Below are 21,099 nucleotides of genomic sequence, written 5' to 3'. Positions count from 1 at the left end.
CCGCTCAGTTGGTTGGAGCCTTGTCCCTATGCCAAAAGGTTGTTGGTTTGGTTCCTGTTCAGGGCACATACTTAGGTTGTGGGTTCAATCCCCAGTCAGGGAACATGCAGGAGGCAACTGAATGGTGTTTCTCACATCAATGTTTCTCTCTCTCTCTCCCCCTCTCTCCCTCCCTCTCTCTCTCCCTCTCTAAACATATCCCCAGGTGAAGATTTAAAAAAAATAAAGAAGTACTGATTCATGTTATACAACACGGCTCAACCTTAAAAACATGTTAATTGAAAGAAGCCAGTCAGAAAGGATCACATATGTAACTATGATTACATTTATGTAAAATATCTAGAATAGAAAAATCCATAAAGAAAGCAGACTACTGGTTGTCTAGGGCTTGGGTGGGGGAGCATGAGTAACTGCTAATGAACCAGGGCTTCTTCTTGGGGGATAAAAAGGTTTTAAAATATTGTTGACTATCACAACTCTGTGGATATACTGAAAACCACTGAACTGTACACTTTAAATGGGCGATTTGTACGGTATGTAATTATATCTCAATGTAGCTGTTACCAAAAAAATAAAATAAATAAGCCAAACCAACCAGATTCTTGCTCTTAGAAGCATCAATGGGAAGTAGAGAGACAACCGGGCAAAGAGAAGTGATCATTAAGGGGAAAGAATGGACAGAGGCCGCATGACTTAGGAGGGGCGCTGGCGCGGAGGCTCTGCGGGAAAGCGCAGGGAGGAGGTAGGTCCCACCAGGGAGCAGAAACTGCGGGGAAGTGGAAGCTATAAGGACACAGACACCAGGAGAGCAGAGGCCCCGAGGGACAGACAGACTCGAAGGAGCATGCATGGGACCGTAAGACTGGAAGCTAGAGGGACAGAAACACAGGGGACAGGAAGGAGCAGAGGCCCCGGGAGCAGGCACTGCGATCGCCGGGCACCAGCAGGGAGGGGACACTGCAGGAAGACGGAGGTTATCAAGAGGCAGGGACTAGAAGGAAGCACAGCTCTAAAGACACAGAAGCGAAGGAGCGGCAGAAACTGCGAGGGGACCCAGGAATGACGCATGGAGCCCGAGGGGAGGAGAGCCATTTGGGGGCAAGACGGGGAAGCGGGGGGGGGGGGGGGGGGGGGGGGGGGGGGGGGGGGGACACGCGACACACGCGACCCTGCTCGGTTTTGCAGAGGCCAAAGCCCACAGCCCAAGCTCCTCGGACCCAGCGCCGGCCCTGCTCCACTAACTGTTGGCGGGACCCTGTGAAACTGTCACCCTCCTGACCCTTCCGCTGTACTCCCCACACTCCGACCCCCACCCTCCAAAGCTGGAACTGTGCTTGGTAACACTCCATTCTTTTAACAGTAGAAGGGAGTTAGAGCCTGACCCGTTTCCTGACTCCGGGTCCAGAGCTCATCTCACTCCCCAGAGAGAGCGGGGCCAGGCCCAGCCTCTGCGACAGGTGGCAGGTGCCCGCACCTTTCCCGGGCAGACACCTGCTGCGAATCCAGGGGGCCACAAACTGGAGCTCTGAAGGCCGAGGCCGGCCCACAGGCGGTTTGGTGGGGGCTCAGTGACTCTTCAGGTTGAATTTGAATGCTCTCTGGCACGTTCTGCTCACTCCTACCACGTCCTACTCATTTAAACCCAGCATGAGACTTTCATGTCTGGCCCTTAGACAACTGAGGTGCAAGTCCAGAGGGTGGCAAAGTTTTTCTATAAAGACCAGAAAGTAAATATTATGGGCTTTGTGGGCCAAGGGGCAACATAGAGGCTATTGTGTAGGTACTTCTATAACTAAAGTGCACACATTTCTTATTGAAGAAATTAAAAACGTTAATTATGGACATTGAAACTTGAATCTCATGTAATGTCCATGTGTCATGACATATTTTTTTCTGGATTCTTTTCAACCATTTAAAAATGAGAGAGCCATTTTTAGTTCATGGGCTGTGCTAAGACAGACAACCGGCTGGATTTGGCCAGTGGACTGTATGTGGTTGCTGGCCCCTGCCCTGGACAGTCCCCAGGCAAGGCAGCTGCTCAGACGGGGGACAGGGAACACGGAAGAAGCAGAGTGGCTCCCGGCTCGTGCAACAGGGCTCTCGGGTCCCAGGCGAGGGCCCCGCCTCAGGATTCCCACGCTCCAGGCTCCAGGACTCACTGAGCTCACCGACACCCCAGCCTCGACCACCTTACCTTTAAAGTCAAACCACCACTTGAGAGAGGGCCTTTGGGACGGGAAGAAGAATAATATGGTGACAACGGCCACGCCGGTTACAGCATCAGAAGTAAACCTACAATGACAGACAAGGCCCCACAGCATGTGACCCTGGGCATCTCAGCAGGCCAGGCCTTGGCAGATTTACTAATGAGGATTTGTGGGAGGGAATTAGGGCCACTGTCAGAAGCCTCTGGATTCTATCCTACAGTGAACTCAGCATGGATGGGACCCCCCCCCCCTATGGATACAAAAGCCCTTTACCCACAGCTTCCTGGGGCTTTTAGATCCTGCTTGAGCCAAACACTTTTCCTCCCAAGTCAAGGACACTAGGTAAAGGGGCTTGACTATGGAGGAAAGAATCTGAGAGCCACAGAATACTGGGGTCTGTGGAACCCCCATGAATCACTGTAACTAGGGTTCCTATAACAGCCCTGTATTTGTTCAGCTTCTGTTTGCATTCCTCCTGGGATGGGCAGCTTACTACATGGACATGGAGCTCATTTACATCAGCAGAGCCCAGATGGAACCAGACTCATAGCCCCCCAAAACCTAACTACCACCTTTCAAGGATCCACAAGGTGTCCTGTGGAGATGCTAAGCTCACAAGGTGTCCTGTGGAGATGCATGGGGCAGGCATCTTCTATTTCAGATGAGGAATCTAAAGCTCAGAGAGCACAGCAACTTGCTCAAGGCCAGACCATGGTCCATGGAGGAGATTGCTATTGAACCCAGACTTTCCAAGCTCCAAGTTCAAAGAAGCTCAGGGCCAATTACTAACACAAGCTTTTTCGCCCACACATTTGGGAAGAAGAGTACTTAAATGGCCAAGAGACTGGAAAAGATGGTCAATATAGCTATATTAGAGACATATAAATCAAAACACGAATGGAGTACCATTCTGTTTTTACCTCTGCAAACAGACAAACTTGAAAAGGGTGATAACACCTAATGAGGATATTAGGAAACTTATGGGGGTGGGGGGAAAATAAATGTTTAACCTTCCAGAGGGCAGCTGGCAATATGTTTCAATAGTTTATGTGAGAATACTCCTTGACCCCGTTATTGTAGTTCTAGGAATTTATCCTCAGGAAATAACTGGACTCTTGTATACAGATTACATACAGAGATATTCATTTGATATGAGTAAAAAAATAGGAATGCTTAGTAGAGACATGTTCAAATAAATTGTATTTAATAATATATACAATAATATGTATATAATGAAATACCCTGCATCTGTTTTTTAAATATATAAGATAATATCAATCTTTATGTATTGGCATAAACATACAACCAAGAAACCTTGTAAATTTTTTAAAAACCAAGTTTTTATTGGAAGTATTGGACACAATCTGAAAGGAATTGATAAAATAAATTAAGACACTCCCATTCTATAGAATACCATGCAGTGTTTAAAAAGAATGAAATAGCAAGTTGTCCATGATCCTATAATTATATTTTCCAAATTTTTGTTATGTCTATGTGTCTGTATTAATGTGTGTGTGTGTGTGTGTCTACCTGAAACGTTATACACCAAATTTTAATTGTGAACATCGCTGGGGAGTGGGGCAGAGGGGAGACAAAGGGCAACTAAATTTGCCTTTTTCTCTCCAGCACTGTTTGAATTTTTTATAATGAGTCAGCGTAACTTTTATCACAAAACAAACAAAAAAGCAGGTCACACACAATATGTTCACTGTAATCACATTTCTGTCAAAAGAATGTTGTATTGCCCGGCCGGGCGTGGCTCAGCACTTGAGCGTGGACCTAGGATCCAGGCGATCGGGGTTCGATTCCCGGTCAGGGCACATGCCCGGGTTGCGGGCTGTAGCCGATCAATGACTCTCTCATCATTGATGTTTCTATCTCCCTCTCTCCCTCTCCTTTCCTCTCTCTGAAATCAATAAAGATATATTAAAAAAATAATAAAATCTTGTGTTTATGTTTAGATAGGTTTCTTTCTAGTCAGTTTGCCTGTGTTTTTAAAATTAGTTTTACTGAAATATGTAATTAACATGGAATAAAACGCACCTGTTTTAGGGATATAATTAAATGAGTTCGACTAATGTACTGTCTTGTAACCAGAAGGACAACCAAGTTGTAGAACGGTTCCCAGAGAGGCATTATTTTTAAGTCAGAAAGGATGTCCACCAGATCTGGAGACAAAGATTCTAGGTGATTTCCACTTTCTTTGTATTGTTGAAATGTTTATAACCCCCATTTTTCATCTGAAAAAAATAACCAAGTACCTACATTTTGGAAAAATAAAAGAATGGCAATAAGAACCTCTTCTCTTGGCTCCGTGAAATTGTATTGTTTCTCCCTCATAACAACCCTCATGAGATCAGAACTTATATTGCCCATTTTACCAGAAGGGAGACTGAGGCTCCAAGGTGAAGTGCGCAGAGCTGCTCTATCCAGCATGGTGGCCAGCGGCCACGTGTGGTTGGTGGAAACTTGAAACGTGGCAAGACCAAACTGAAAAGCACACACCAGATTTTGAAGATTTCATATGAAAAAAAATAAAATCTCTCAAAAATAATTTTGTATGGATTACATGTTGCAATAATATACTGTTACAAAAAATAGATTACTAAAATCAATTTTATCTGTTTCTTTTGACTTTTTTAGTGTGGCTATTAAAAATTTTTTAATTACACCTGTGGCTCTTGTTATACTTCTATTGAATGAGACCTGATGAAAATAATCAGATCTCACCAAATCCAGAGAACGTAGCTCCCCCCTACTCATGCTCTAACCAGAATCTGACACAGCTGCCCACTCGCTCTTTCTTAAAACCCTCCCTCTCTCGGCCTTTGCTAGTTCGTGGCTCCAGGTTTTCTGCCCATCTCATGGGCTGCTTCTTCCCCATTTCTCTAATGGAATCATTCTCTACCCAGCTCCTAAATGTTGGGGTTCCTCAGATTCTACTACACTCTCCATATACTCTTTCCATAGCTGAGCTCACCAGTTCCTATGGATTTAAATTCCAAAATTATATGATGGCTCTCAGATTTAGATCTACAGCCTGACATCTCTGTGCTCGGGCTTGCACAGTCAACTGTCCATTGCAATATTTGAAAGACATATTAGACTTGATACATCTAAACCAAGCTCAAAATAGAATTGTTGATGAGACACCCCCAATCTCTCCAAAGAGCACCATCTATGCGGGTCCTCCTCTCCCTCGTGCCCCCAAATCCAGCCATAGCAAGTCCTATCATTTCTAACTCAGAATATATCTTGACTGCTCTATCTCCGCTACCTGTTTCATTCAAGCTATTGAAGCCTTCGCCTAGATTGGGGTCATTAAATGCCTTCTGGAAAGGGCCACACAATAAATATTTTTGGTTTTGCAGGCCATGTGGTTTCTGTCATGGCTCAACTTTGATGTCATAGCATGAAAGCAGCCAGAGACAGTATGTAAATGAGTAGACACTGACCTTTGAATTTCATATAATTTTCATGTGCTGCAAAAACAGGGTGAGGCAAAAATAAGTTTACAAAAGTAAGTTGTTTGTATGGAAAATGATACAATAATTAATAATACACGAATAAACTTTTGCGTACTCACAACTGTAAACTTACAGGGTGGGGCAAAAGTAGGTTTACAAAAGTAAGTTTTTTGTATGGAAAATGATATAATAATTAATAAATAATAATACAAGAATAAACTGTGTTTTGCGTACTCACAACTGTAAATCTACTTTTGCCCCACCCTGTATTGTCCTTCGATTTTGCAGATTACAGGTGTCATAGCTCCTAATTGTTCTCTCACCTGTATTTTTTGCCCCCACTATCCATTCTCTAATAAATAGAATTAATGTTTGACTGAGTTCTTCCTATGAGCAGTTTTAATCGTTTGATATGTATTAACTCATTTATCCTCAGAACAATCCAATGAGAAGTGTACTATTACAATACCATTTTACAGATGAGGACACTGAGGCACAGAGAGGTTAAGTAACTTAAAACCCTCCAATAGCTTCCCATTGCTCTCATTAAAAAAGACCAAAATGCTTAACATGTCCCGCAAGGCCTCCGTGATCTGGCTCTCACCTTCCCGTCCAGCCACGTCTTGCCTACTTTCCTCCCTTCTCTTAGGCATCGGGCTTGGTCACCCTGGGCTTCCGTCAGTTCTTCAAATGTCCTAAGTTGGTCCCTACCTCAGGCTCTCAGTAGACATGCCCAGTGTGTCTCCAGTTTCTACCTTACTCTTCCGAACCTTTGGTTCTTCCCAGAACTATCCAAAGTCAAGGCCCTTGCTCCATTCTTTCATAATTTCACCCTCTCACCCTTTCGCTGCACTCATTCCAATAAGGTATTCTGTTGCCTAACTACTTGTTTATGTCTGTGTCCCCAGCACCTAGCATAATGCTTAGGCCATATTAGGCCCTCAATAAATGTTGACTGCGTGAGTGAATGAATGAATGAATGAATGAATGACATGATCGGGGCTGCACAATTTGTAAGTGGCAGAGCTGCCACTGGAACCCAGTTTTGTCTGATTTCAAAGCCAAAGCTCTTAACACATGAGAACCCAAATGTCTTATCATCCAAATAAAACTCTTTTGAGAGCCAAAGAAGGAGCCGTTAATAACCCCCAGGGACAAGAGGAATGAACCTGGCACAGGTCACCCCTACCGCACGGCCTGTCCAGCTCCACATGGCCCGTCCCAGATCTTCCCTGTTGGGTTCCGTCCCACGGGTCCCCAAAGGCTCACCCAGGGGTGAAGAGATTGGCCCAGCCGGGGATGAACTTCGGGTCTCGGAAGAAGAGGAGGATGGCGAACATGCAGAAAAGCACGAAAACGGCCTGCTCGGCAAACCTGCAGCACAGATGTGCGGGCACATGGTGACTGTGGGCTCGGGCGGGCCTCGGGGCGGGGGGGGGCCCAGGCAGGTACCCACGTAGCGACTGCGCCCAGGCCCTGCCTCTGAGAAACTGAAAGACGTAATTCACTCCCCAGGAAGCCCCCAGAGTGAGGAGAAGGGGGTCCCTTGGTGTGAGTGGTCCCTGCCTGGGGCTGCCACACTCACCCAGGATCCTTCCTAAGCATCAGCACCCCCTCCCCCCAAAACTGCTTATATCATTTTTACTGGGAATTTCCCAGAGTCCTGAGGCGAATGCAGACAGAGAGAAGGAGTGAAAAAGAGAGTCAGAAAAGCAGAGAGAAAGGAAACAGAGAGGTAGGCAAAGAGAGAGGAAGAGTCACGCACACAGAGGCAGACAGATGATCCCAAACACAGAGTGGGACAAACCCAGAAAGGGCCGGACAGGAAGAGAGGTAGAAAGAGAGACAGTCCTCAAATGTTGGGGCAAATATCTACCCAATGTGCCCACTTCATAGATTGGAGAACAAGGCCCAGAGAGGGTTAGTGCCTTGCTCAAGGTCACACAGGCACTGAGTAGCAGAGTCAGCCCTTGGGTGCATTGGCAGGAAGGAGGAAGGTCCCCATTTCAAGTATGCCCTGAGGAGCTTTCTGGTTCTCAGGACATCTCCCCCAGCGCCAGGGCAAGAGGCTCACTGCCTAAGCCATCTCCCTACCCTCCATCTCCAGTATCCCATTTCAGGCCATTGGTCCTGATATTCCCCTGGGACTCAGCCCCCAGGGACCCAGGGTTCAGACTAGGAGGTAGCTCTCCTGAAAGTCTAATGCCCAGCTCTGTCTCCACCCTCAGGGACCCCGGGGCCGCGCACTTCATGGGCCCCAGATTCTGGTACTCCTCCCGAATCACAGCTCGAGCCCTATCTTCGGCATCAGCTTTGACCTCCGAGCTCTGCTTCCTCCAGCCCCTGAAACAGAAAGTGTGGTAATTAGAGGAGTGGCCCTTACAAGGCTGACAACTTCTCCCCAGCCCCCCATCACCTGGCCAGGCCTCATTATCTCTGTTTTGGAGGCTGCAATGGCTGCTGAGAGGTCTCCCTGTCTTCCGTTTCTAAAAACTGTTCTCTCCGCCTATAGCCTAGATGGTCTTTTAAAAATGCGAGTCTGGTCATATGACTCCCAGGAGGCCTTTAGGGGATCATACAGAAACAAGAGTAAACAGACAAATCAATGGAATAAAATAGAAAGTCCAGAAAGATACCCAAATGTAAATGGAGATTTAGTCTGTGGTAAAGTTGATATCACAGATTGGTGTGCAAAAGATGGGCTTTTCAGTCAATGGTGTTGGACATATAGATCAATGGAACAGAACTAAGAGTCCAGAAATAAGCCCATATATCTGTGGTTAATTGATTTTTGACAAGGATACCAAGACCATTCAATGGGGTAAGAATAGTCTTTCAGCAAATGGTGCCAGAACAACTGGATAGACACATGCAAGAGAATGAATGAACCCCTACCTCATACCATATACCAAATTTGACTCCAGATGGATCAAAGACCTAAATGTACAAGCAACCTATAACATTCTTAGAAGAAAACACAGGGGTAAATTTTCATGGCCTTGGACTAGTCAACTGTTTCTTAAATATAACATCAAAAGTTAAGCAATCAAAGGTAGATAAATTGGCCTTCATCAAAATTTAAAACTTTTGCATGTCAATAAATGGTGTTGGTACACCTGGGTGGTCATCTAGAATAGGAAATAAGATTGGATTCAAACCTCAGCATCCTAAGGATAAACTCCGAATAGATTTTAAAAAAAGAATTTAAATATAAAAGATATTAAAGTATCAGAAGAAAACATGTGATTATTTTTTTATAACTCCTTCAATGGGAAGGCCCGTTTAACTATAATGGAAAATTCAGAGGCCATATGAGAAAAGATTGATAAATTCGTCTACATAAAAATTTCTCAAAAATTCTATGTGGAAGAAAGCAAATCAGGAAAAATAATTTGCAACTCATATTGCAGAATAAACACTAATCTTTCACTATATAAAGAGTACTAGAAATAAAAAAGACCAACACCAACAGTCCCTTTGAAAAATATACAACGGATATAAACACACAGTTTAGCAGTTCACAGGAAAGTGACCACCAGTGGTCTCCACGAATACATGAAAACTTTTCATATCGCCCCTCAGCATTAAAAGTTGCTCTAAATTACTTTCAATAAAACAAATGCAAATTACTATTCTCTTATCAGATTGGCAAAAATCCACTCTGCTGTGTGGAAACAGACACTCTTATATGTGGTAAATGGGAGAATGACTTAGTACAATTCTTATGGAGAATGACTTGGCAATATCTATTAAGATAAAAATGTGTTTTTATTAGTGTATCAGTATTGATGATGGGTGAATTAACTGAGGGTCTGGGCGTAGCAGGCAGGTCGCACACCACCCATTATCCTCACAGCCCTGGAAGTGAGGTCTACTCCAGTCCACGTGAGAAGATAACATGACATTATAAAGACAGTCCTCAGTTTAGGTAGAAGACTGAGACTTAGGAAGGCCACTCCCTAGTGAGAAGGAACCTGGGTCAAACACAGTTCAGTGTGACTCAAAGCTCAAGTTAAACACGAGGTGCTACCTCAAGGTCAGTCCCGCATACAGGAAGGAGATCCAGAGCCAGCCCACCAACAGGAACAGCAGCATGAGAGGGAAGGCGAAAATGAACCAGGAGCCGAAATTCACCGCGTCGCACTGTGGGAAGAAGCTGGAGGCAAGAGGGCGGGGAGACGCGGCCAGGTCAGCCGTGCCCGGGTGTGTGCGTATGTGCAGAGAAAAACTAGAAGTATGTTAAAATGAACGGTAGGGTGAAAGGCATTTCAAAGTTTTGGTTTTTTTCTTATATTTTCTGAGAGTTCTATAATGTACCCATTACACATATAACCAGAATAAACTAATAAAATGAATTTGGGGAGCAAAGCCCAAGGAGAACACTCAGGCAGCTACTTCCCTGTCTCCCCAGGCTCCTAGCTAGAGAATCAGAACCCCATTTTACTTAGCATTCCTTCTAAATCCCCTCCTCCCAGACCAGAAGGTCCAAGCATGTGCAATTAAATATTGCATATCATTTGCATGTGATTTGCGTGCAATTTACTCCAAATCCTCATGTTTGACATTTTTACTTACAGCTCCAGCAATTTTCCCCTAATTTCTTTGAAAGTTGGGACAAAGTTCTGCTTTTGTCAGGGTGGGCAGGCAGCCTGAAAACTCTCTGACAGCAACTTAGGGCCTGCCCCTGAGGCTCCCAGAACCTACACCTTTCCTGTCCAGCCCCTTCTGATTGAGGAGACTACAGGGCCAGCCCAGACTGTCCCCACATCTGAAACGGGAACCATCTAGGTTTCTGGTGTTTCAACTGCTAACCAAAAAACCTAAGTCACAGCCAGGTCTCGCTCAAAGAATGGAGATGAAGACACCAAAGGTCTGTAATGGGCTTCAATCAATTGGGAAAATACTGATGCCTGGCCCCTATCCTACACCTCCCGAATCACAGTCTCTGCAACTGAGACCCACGTGTATTTTCTCACCTCCCCCAATGACTCCAACAAGCACCTACTGCTGAGAATCACCTGTTTCTACCATCAACTCGTATAATCAAGGAGTTTAAGAACCTGAGAATAGTGGAGTTTTAAGGTTTTTAAAATCACCTTGTGAGGCAAAACAGGCGTACTTAAAATTTCTCATAAAAATAATTTCAATTACCAAGTATAGTACCGATTTCTGTATGCCAAACCTGCTCTCAGGAAGACCAACACCAGCTTTCCCTCACCCTCCTAATAGGTCCCCGATTCCTTGGTTGAGTAGCAGGTCAAGAAGTTGGTCAGCATCTGGGGCCGTGTTGAATATCAGAGACTTTTTACTGTTACCTATTTGCCAAATGCTTACATTTGCATTCGTGGAGATTAAATAAACAGGCCACATCTCCACTGCACAGGAACCTGAAACCTCTCAGAATCCTAGAATCTGAAAACCTTAAATCTTGAAATACAGGAATTTGTAAAATCTTCAAACTATGAGGCTTGAAACAATGGAATCGACAAGCCGTGCTGAGAACCCTTCTCTTACGGCCATGCTGGTCTCTGAACAGTTTCAGAGATGGGAAGACTTCGCCTCCGGGCAGAACCCACTGCTCCACTGGCCTGTGCATGGCTGCAAAGCTTCTCGCTGGACAGGACAGCCACAGACCCACGCCTCCAGTTGGGGTGTTTTCCAAGCAGATGCCACATCATGTCACTCTTCTGCTCTCGGCTTTGCACTGACTCCCCACTGGGTCCTTACAACAGTTGCCTTAGTCTGGACTCTTCTTACCTCATCTCCTCCCACAACCCCTTCACTGTCTACGCTGCAGCCTCACCAGCCCTTACACCATTTACCCTTGCACACGCTACCCCCTCTATCTGGAAGGCTCTTCCCTCCTGTGTCCACGTAGCTCACTCCCTCACTTCTAGGCCTCTGCTCAAATGTCGCCTTATTAGAGAGATCGTACATCCGTGACCGACCTATAAAATGGAACTCACTCCTGTCCCTTCTACCCCTTTATCCTGCTTTATTTTATTTCACAATTTATCACACCAACATATCCCATATCCTTTTGCTTTTTCCTTTACTGCTTGTCTCCCCACCAAAATAAAAGTCCCCACAGAGCAGAGACTCTGCTTGGTTTTGTGCCAGAGCCTGGCCAAGAGAAGGCACTCAAGACACACATTCCCTGGGTGTTAAATGAAGGAGGGGGAGGAGGAGAAGGAAACTCCAGTGCCAGGTGGGGGACACGTGCTTTTACCTCTTGAGCCCGCCAAGCAGGATGAGGTTGGGGGCTGTGCCCGTGAGGGTGGCAGTACCCCCGATGCTGGCTGAGTATGGGATGGAGATGAGGAAGCCCTTCCAGATGTTTCTGCGATATTCTTCCTCCTTCACGGAGTTGTCTGGAAGATCCAATGGAGCCTCTGCCTCCTCAGGGAAGTCTTTGCTTTAAATAAACCCAAAGGGAAACCATTGAGAACACTCAGCAATCCGGGCCTCACAGGGAAATGGCTCACACATTGCTTGGAGTGCTCAAGGATCTTTGGAAAAGGTAATTTGGCACGGCATCAAAAACCTCTAAAAACGTGCAGCCCTTTAGCTCAGGTGTTCTCTTCCAACATTAATCCTAAAGAAATAATTGGGCAAGTGCTTCAGGTGTGGGTACCAGAGTTCACCATGGTGTTAAATAGCATTTCAATTTAAAACAACCTAAATCATCAAAAAGGGGTGTTGTTGTTGTTGTTGTTGTTGTTGTTGTTGTTGGGTGGTTGGCTAGCTCTGGCCGGTTTGGCTCAGTGGTTAGAGCGTCAGCCTGCAGACTGAAGGGTCCTGGGTTCAATTCTGCCCAAGGGCACATACCTCGGTTGCAGGCTCGATCCCTGGCCCTGGGGCGTGTGTGGGAGGCAGCCAACTGATGTGTCTCTCATATAGATGTTTCTCTCTCTCTCCCTTCCACTCTCTATGAAAAGCAATGGAAAAGTGGAAAAAATACCCTCTCCTCAGGTGAGAATTCAAAAAGGATGAGAGGGATTGGCTAAATAAAAGTGACCCCCTTTCTGGATGGAACACCAATGCAGCTATTAAAAAATGATGACTTAGATGAGTGTATTAAGATGAAAGTTGTCCATTTTATAAAGTGAAAAGACAGGTAGCTGAACTAGTTTTTTTTCTATTTGCATTTTCTGGGTTGTTCTTGCACAGTTAAAGAGTTTTGGGAAAGAATGCAATTAAGAATTGTTTACTATGTAATTAAAGATAATGATGTTGACTCAAATTTATTAAGGTGAAAAGATGTTCATTACACTCCATTAAGTGAGATAACAGGTTTCAAAACAGCATATATACCATTGTCAGTATTTTTATTTAAGAAAATGTATTTATGTATATAAAGAGGTATCAAGAAATAATCTAGAATGGTATTCACTTAACTGTTTTAATCTGTCTTGGGAGCGAGATGCTGAATATATTTTTTGTTTAAGAGTATTTTTTTGACCTTTGCAATTACAAATGAAATTAAGAATTGCTCCTGTGCAACAAATCAAATATTTTTAAAGAATAAAAGATCCTTCAAATACCTTCTGGTCTTAATTGCTACATCAGGGGCCCCTTCTCCAGTGGGCAATGGGGACATGATCTGGAGTCTGAAAGGAACACAAGGAAGCAGCTGGAGACCCATGTCACGCATGGTCGGACTTCTCAGGTGAGCAGCCTGGTCAGGAACCGTAGCCTCTCTCAGATCTGGGAACCCACCCAGACCAAGCCTCAGAGTGAGAACAGAGAGCAGAAAGGGTTCATCTAGTACAACCTTCTTTGTTTGGATGGAGAAACTGAGGCCGAGAGGGGGTGGGGCTTGCATCCAATGGACATGGAATTTTCATCTAATGGACATGGAGTTCCAGAGAGTGGCATCGGGTCTTTTCCAATTACTCAGCATAAACCGCATGGGCAGGTGGTTAAAACTGATTCCCAGGTTGCATTGTAGTGAGTGGCTGGGCCCTCACAGAACCCATAATCTCAGAGCTGGACTCAAAGCTCCCAAGTGGTGCTGGGAAGGAGCACAGGTCATGGGATAAAACAAGCAGATGGGAGATCATGTTCTTTCTCTGCATCCCTCCATCAGCTCCCCTCCCATTCAAAGTCAACGCTACGTCGATGGCCTATGAGGTCCCACATGCTCTGTCCCACTACTACCACCCTCTCGCCATTCAGGCAAGCTCTCCGACATCGTCCCCTACCAACCACTCACCCAACTCCAGCCACACAGGGAACACACGGGCTTCCTGTTTGCTCTGGACTCTCAGGAACTTTCCCGCTGGTCCCCCTGCTGAGAGCCCGGGCAGCCCCCCCATGACCTGTCACCTCCTGCAGGCGTCTGCTCGGCAGGGCCTTCTTAGAGGCCTTCCCTGATCACCCGTTTCAAAGCTTCCCTTTTCCACCTCCAGGCTCCTCCCTAGCCCTTTACTGCTTTGTTCTCCTGCACAACACTCACAACCATGGGACGTATTTTGGATTTTACTTGTGTATTTGTTCCTTGTCACTGGGGCGTCAGTTCCCCAGGTCTGAAATGTTTTGTCTGCTCGTCGCTGCATCCCTGGTAGCGCCAGGCTCATCCTAAGCTCTCAATAACTATTTGCTGAATGAATGAAACAGACCTGGAAGATGCCCAGCGATGAAGAGAGCACTGTTTCATTGCCGTTAAATCAAGATAAGATGCCATTAATGACAAGAGCTACCATCGTGCATGTAGGGCCTGGCAACCGGCTTTGTCAACATTATTCCATTTCCTCTCAAAGCAGCCCTCTAAGGTGGGTTCCAATATCATGTCCAGTTGGTAGGTGGACTTAATTGAGGCTCAGAAAGGTTAAGTGACCTGTCTAAATGACACAGCAGGTAAGTGGCAGAGCCAGGTTCAAAGTTAATAAGCTCCAAGCCCCAAGATCTTAACCATGTTGTCATGTACAAAGTAAACCACAGACTGAACATGCTAGTGATGTGAAGGTGCTTCTGCACTCACATAAGTGTGAAGGATTATTATTCTGTCATAGGACACTTTTGTCCTTTGCGCCTCCTGACCTGGTCTGCACCCCCTCCTTCTTGATTATCACGTGGCCTGTGCTCTCCTGCTCTTCCCGGCCACCCAGGAGACCCTCCCTTTACCAGGACTCTAGGGATTTAAGGTACTCCCCCCCCCCCCCCCCCCGCCCCTCCAGACCACATTTGCATTTTAAGCGTCCTGTGGAGGTCTATGCATATGCCAAAGGGTGGAAACTTGGGCAATTAGGTCATTTGGAGAAAATTTCAGAGATGGGAGGTAGGTTGCTTGCAACACTGAATTCTCGTTCATCATCTTCTTGGACCAAGCACTGGCTCCTCTATTATTTTCACCAGGAACTCACTCTTCAGTGCTGGCAAGAAATTGCATCTCCGTCGGCACAGTGTGCAGGGCTTTTGTCCGCACAGCAGCTAGGAGAAGAAAGCACGATGTTTTTAGTGTCATGTGAATGGGACAGAAGTGTGCCCATTTTTTTGTAGGCAGCCAAAAGTGCTTCTTCAGGCTCCACTCTTTGCCAAGGATCCCATACTATTCATTCAATCAAATAAATAAAATAAGTCACTCAACATTCCATCTTCCTGTCGCACCCATCTCTAATTGGGGATAACCCCAGACGGATGGGCAGGGAGTTAGCTGCAAGACTGCTTGACAGCCCATAACTCAAGCCTAGGCTTACCTGAACAGCCATTGCCAAAAGGATGTTTGAGAAAGACTAGTTATGATTGGTAATGGGTGAGCAATGGGATGGGTGACCCCAATTTCCCATTCATTCATTCAAGAAGTATTTATTGAGCACCTGCAATGTGTTATTGACTATGAACTTGGGGTACACAGTGAAAAGTATACAAAAAGGTCCCTGTTCCCATGAAGCTTATGTTCTAGAAAGGAGACAGACAATAAACACAGAAAGAAAATTTCAGGTAGTGATGAAAGTGATGGGGTACATAAAACTGGGCCATGTGATGGAAAACAATTGCAGCGTGGGGAACAGGTGGCCTTCTGTAATCAGTCAATGGTGAGATACCATGAGCTGATGGCATTTGATCTGAGCCCTCAAGGATAAAAAGGAGCCAGTCACATGAAGAGCCTTGAGAAAAGAGTTTCAAGCAACAGGAACAGCAAGTGCAAAGGCCCTGGGGTAAGAAGCTTAGCAGAATTGAGGAACCATAAGAACACCAGTGTGCTGGGAAAGTAGTGAGTAGGAAATGCCTAGGGGAGATAGGGAGTGGGAGTGGGGTACACATAAGTCAATAGAAGTCAGATGTCAATTCAAGGATGGCGAACCCTTGCAGGATTTAGAGCCCAAGATGGATATCGTGTGGTTGACATTTTGCAAACATCTCTGGGCCTGGTAGGGGAGAGTGGACTATATCGGGGCAAAAGTGGAGGCTGGGAAACCAGCTCAGAATCTATTGCATTTTCCAGGTAAGATGATGATGACTACACTAGGCTAGTGGCCATAGAGATGTTGAAAATGAATAAGTTGTGAGTGTGTTTCAGTTCTTCTTAGACAAGAGCTCGGTACAACTTGGAGCCCAGGGTAGAACTCAGTCATGTGAACCCTAGCTGATCACTCCATCAATAATGTTCCTGAGTGACAAGACATGAAAATCCATGTTCTTGTGGAACTTACGTCTTGTTGGGAGACAGACCAAAAACAAATAAGTATAATATACAGTATGTCAAATGGAAATTAGTGTCATGGAGAAAAATAAAGCAGGGTAGGGGACCAATATTCCGGAATGGGACACCTTTTTTAAAGGATGGTCAAGAAAAGTCTGACTGAGAAGGTAAGATTGAACAGACACCTGAAGGTGAGGGGGTGAGCCATGTAAACCTTTGGGGAAATGAAGAGCAGGTGCAGAGGCCCTGAGGTGAGAGGGTGATGGTGTGTCCAGAAGCAGAAGGGAGACCAGCGGGGCTGGAGGGGCCTGAGAGAGAAGGAGAGGAACAGGAGGTGAGGTGAGAAAAGTGGCAAGGAGTGGGGGTGGCAGGAGGTGGACTGGGTCATACAGAAAAATTGGGGATCTCAGTAAAACGTCGGCTTCTCCTCTGAGTCACATGGGAGCAGAGGCAGGGAGTATTTAAACAGAGGAGTCAGGAAAGGATCTGACTTTATTTTAAAAGTATCCCTTGTTTGATAGGTCAGTCTCCCTAGGAGCCTTTGGGAGTATTTTACAGACAAGAAAAATTGAAGGGATTACAATTTCTTACAGCTGAAATCATCACCAAGGGCAAAAGAACCCATCCCTGGGTATTGGGCATGTGACTGATAGTTGAACACATGGGTTCTGGGTTCAAATCATAGCTCCATCATTTACCATGTGACCTTAGATGAGTGGTTCCCAACCGGGGCCAATTCTCCCATAAACATTGGACAATGTCAGGACACAATTTTGGTTGCTACAACTGAGGTGTGCGGAGTGTGCTACTGGTATCTAGTGGGTAGGGGCCAGGGATACTGCAAAATATCCTACAATGCACAAGCCAGCCCCCCACAAGAAAAGAATTATTCCACCCCAAATGTCAATAATGCTGAGGTTGAGAAACATTGGTTTAGATGAATCTCTTAACCTCTCTGCACCTCAATTCTTCAATTGATGAAATGGGAGTGATACTTTCCCTAGGGTTGTCAAGAGGGTTAAGGAGATGACCCATCTGCTATAGGTTGAATGTCTGCATTCTCCCTAAAACGCATATGTTGAAACCTAATCCCCAATGTGATAGTGTCAGGAGGTGGAGCTTTGGAAGGTAATTACGTTATAAGGGTGGAGCCCTCATGAATGGGATTAGTGTCCTTCTAAAAGAGACATCACAGAGCCCTCTGGCCCCTTCAACCATGTGAGGACACAGCAAGAAGACAGCCATCTATGTACCAGGAAGGGGGATCTCATTAGATATCAAATCTGCTGGCTCCTTGATCTTGGACTTCCAGCCTCTAGAACTGTAAGAAATAAACACCCAGTCTATGGTATTTTTGTTATAGCAACCTAAGTGGACTAAGATACCATTTAAAGCAGGGACTGGCAAACTTTTTCCATAAAGGCCAGATAGTAAATATTTTAGGTTTGGGAGGCCATAGGGTGTCTCTTGCTAACTACTCAACCCTGCCAATGACATCATGGAAGCAGCCACAGACAACACATAAACAATAAGTGTGGCTAACTCTTTATTTTGGGACACTGAAGTTTGAATTTCATATAATTTTCACATCACAAAATATTCTTCTTTTGATTTATTTCAACCATTTAAAAATATGTCAAGTGTCCTTAACTCACCAAAAAAACACAAAAAAAATAAAACAGGTAGTGAGCTAGAGTTGGTGGGCCGAAGTTTGCCAGACTGTAACTTAAAGAATTCCACAGGAATCTGAGCACCAGCAAAGATTTAGTTAATATGGGTTACCCTTGAATATTAAAGTGGCCCCTGACATCTAGAACTGGTCTGACCCAGATATGCTACATTGTTCTCTTGTTGGACCTAAATAATCTTACACATCACTGGCCTCAAACAAAGTCACTCTGATAAAATGAGCCAAAGCAAGGACTCTAAAGTTGTCTAAGCACAAAGCCACTTGCCTCCCACAAAACACCAAGCATCCCCACTCTTGCTAAATGAATGGCTGCTACTTCCTTCCCCAGTCATTGAGTTGCCCCTGATTTCTGACAGCACCCGATCTAGAGCAAACCTTCCTCCTTTAGATCTCCACATGACCCAGCAAAAGCCCAAGTCTTCTGAGAGGTCCTTTCACACACCCTCTCACCGAGATGATCGAGTTTGCCTGGGTGTGTGCTCCCCTTCACTGCAGCAACGGAAATAAACTCAACCTGTTCAAATGTGGGTGTGTTTCTGGGATCTTTGCCATGTGGACTGGGAAGGAGGGTCTAGACTCCAGCCTCCCTGTCTCACCCAGGGGCTTGGGGAGTCCCTTCCTCTCTCCACTCTGGGCTGCTCCTTCCCTGTTGGTGCCCGGAGGGAGCAGGATTCCTTGTTAGCTGACTGTGCCATTTTTACTGTGTATGTGGCTGGCACTGCTGACCACCAGCCAGGACCTGAGGGTTAAATATAGATCAGTTCGCCCTGGGTCACCTAGGGGCTCCCCTGATGGGAATACATGTCCACGTGCAAGGCATCCGGTCAGAGGCCAGGGCACTGAAGCAGGAAGCGAAGCTGTTAATAGGACACAGATCCTAGGAGCAGAGTTGCTCCCCAGGGGATGGCAGGACAGGAAGAACTCTGACCCAGTGACTCCCCCAGCCCCCACCCATCTCTAGCTCACTCTTCCCTCCGCAGCCCTGGGTACACGGTAGCTAACTCACCATGTCACTTTGGACAAATCATTTTGCCTCTGAACCTCTCTCCTCTCTCCTGTAAAATGGGGATTACCTACCTCATAGTACTGTTAGGAAGATTAAACGAGCTAATGGGTATGAAAATTTTAGCACAGCGTCTGGCATATGGTAGGGTCTTCAGAAAATGAAAGTGCACAGTGTCATTGTCGTTGCTGTGTCTGTCTCTCATGGATTTAAAGCCCCGGAGCATCCTTGCCCCTGCCCTGGCCCCATAACACAGCCTCCATGCCCTCCACCCCTGTCCTCACCTCACCTCACAGCAACTAGGTGAAAGGGAGCATCTCCCTTTGCCCTGGAATGAGCTAGGTCTTAGGGTTGACCATTAACCAACCCCAGGTTTCTGATCCCACCACCCACAAAAGCAGGTCTCTGGCCCAACCTCCCTGGGTCTCCTACCTCCTGACACCCTGCAGCATAAACAAAAGGGAACACTGAATTTCACTTTGTGCCCAACATTGTGTGTGACCTTGGGCAAGTCTTTCCCCTTCCTGGGTCCCAGATTTTTCATCTTTGTAATAAGGGACTTGACTTTCCTTTTTTTTTTTTTTTTTGGCCACTAGACTCTGAGAAAATCTTGTGTTGGAAGCAGAATAACAGAGGTTAAGAGCACAGGCTCTGAAGTCAGCCAGTCTGGATTCAAAATACCAGAGCAGCTGTTTTGAAAGTAGGGTGGCCTTGGGCTGCTTTATCTTCTGATTTATTTCTTCCTTAATTTCCATTCCTCTGAATGGGGTCAACGCCAGCTCTACCTCACTCAGATGTAAGGCCCTAAGAAGAGTCCTTGCTCTTCATAAAGCAAGTGCTCAATAAACACCTGTGGTCGTTAGCTGGAAGTTCGGTGTATAAAACAGATAATGTGGGGGCAGCTGGAGTTGAAATGGGAGGAGTGAAGCCTTCACTGTTTGCTGCCACCCCAGGGTAATTACGAGGCAGTTCTCTTGGAGCCCCAAGACTCAGGGAAACAGTTTGAGAACTGACGAAGCAGATACTACAAAGTAGGGATCCACAAACTAAGAATCCAGCCCACTGCCAGCCGGCTAAGAATGACTAACATTTTTAAATGGCTGGAAAAAAATCAGTAGAAAGAAAAAAATCAGTAGAAGAATAATGTTTCGTGATGTGAAAGTGGCATACAATTTTAATTTCAGCACCCATAAATAAAGTTTTATTGGCACACAGGCGCACACACAGTCATTTATGTACTGTCTATGGATGCTTTCTCTCTGCAGGGGCAGAGTTGATTGGTTGCGACGGAGTGGCCAGCAAAGCCTAGAATAACTATCTGATCATTTACAGAAAATGTTTGCCAACCCCTGCTCTAGAGCACCTCTTCCCTTCCACATGGAAGCCTTTGACCTTGCCTCGCCCCTGGCTCTGCTACTTTATCAACAATGTGATTGATTCTGGACGTATCACTTCACCTCTCTGAACCTCATCTATAAAGTACTTATTATAATCATTTCCTGATTTCAAGGTCACTGTGGAAATAAAATAAGCAAGACCCCTTATTGCATGATAGGGAAATAACCATACCACAGTAAATGAGATTAAATGGAGATGGGACATGGACGAATATGTATATTTTCAACAGATATATATTTATTTTAATGCATATTCGAAAAAACATAACTAGCACACAAAACCCCTGGTTTCATGGATAATGTTTGGTGTGTTGGGTGGGGTAAATGATCCAGAGCTACTGGATCATTTTTCAACATGTGGCTTCCATTTCTGGGTGCCAGGTGGCTCTCTGCCCCCACCATCCCATTCCCATTCCCATTCCCATTCCCATTCCCATTCCCATTCCCATTGGCTAACTTAGTCACACGGCCCCATCTAACTGAGGGGAGGCCTGGAAATTCAGCTTTTTCTCAGCCCAGCCACGTGCCCCGGGAAAGAGAGTGGGCTCTGGAGCCAGATGCCTGGGTGCAAAGTCGAGCTCAGCCATGAGCCTGGGGTGTGACTTGGGGAAGTCACTTCCCCTCTCCGAGCCCTCATTTAATCATCTATAAACATAGCAGCTCCTTGCGTTTTGTTTTATTTCGAACACA

The 21,099-nt window shown here is 45.6% G+C and overlaps 1 protein-coding gene across 2 annotated transcripts in view; it reads right to left on the bottom strand.

Annotated features, from left to right (window-relative positions):
* SLC13A3 (solute carrier family 13 member 3) overlaps positions 1 to 21,099 on the bottom strand; it is a 58,520-nt gene that overhangs the window by 13,560 nt on the left and 23,861 nt on the right. Inside the window, exons 4-10 of one of the 2 annotated variants that reach the window (XM_081149970.1) lie at positions 15,040 to 15,106; positions 13,219 to 13,284; positions 11,904 to 12,089; positions 9,705 to 9,830; positions 7,922 to 8,017; positions 6,944 to 7,048; positions 2,195 to 2,292 (exon numbers count right to left, since the gene is read on the bottom strand). In XM_081149970.1, the coding sequence (XP_081006096.1) occupies positions 2,195 to 2,292; positions 6,944 to 7,048; positions 7,922 to 8,017; positions 9,705 to 9,830; positions 11,904 to 12,089; positions 13,219 to 13,284; positions 15,040 to 15,106 (744 nt within the window). The remainder of the gene's footprint in view (positions 1 to 2,194; positions 2,293 to 6,943; positions 7,049 to 7,921; positions 8,018 to 9,704; positions 9,831 to 11,903; positions 12,090 to 13,218; positions 13,285 to 15,039; positions 15,107 to 21,099) is intronic. The other variant, XM_081149971.1, reaches the window with a different exon arrangement.

The sequence above is a fragment of the Miniopterus schreibersii genome (genome assembly GCF_964146895.1).
Source record: "Miniopterus schreibersii genome assembly, chromosome: 10".
NCBI lineage: Eukaryota > Metazoa > Chordata > Mammalia > Chiroptera > Miniopteridae > Miniopterus > Miniopterus schreibersii.
Note: the sequence above shows the minus strand (reverse complement) of the source record. Positions and strands in the feature narration are given on the sequence as shown.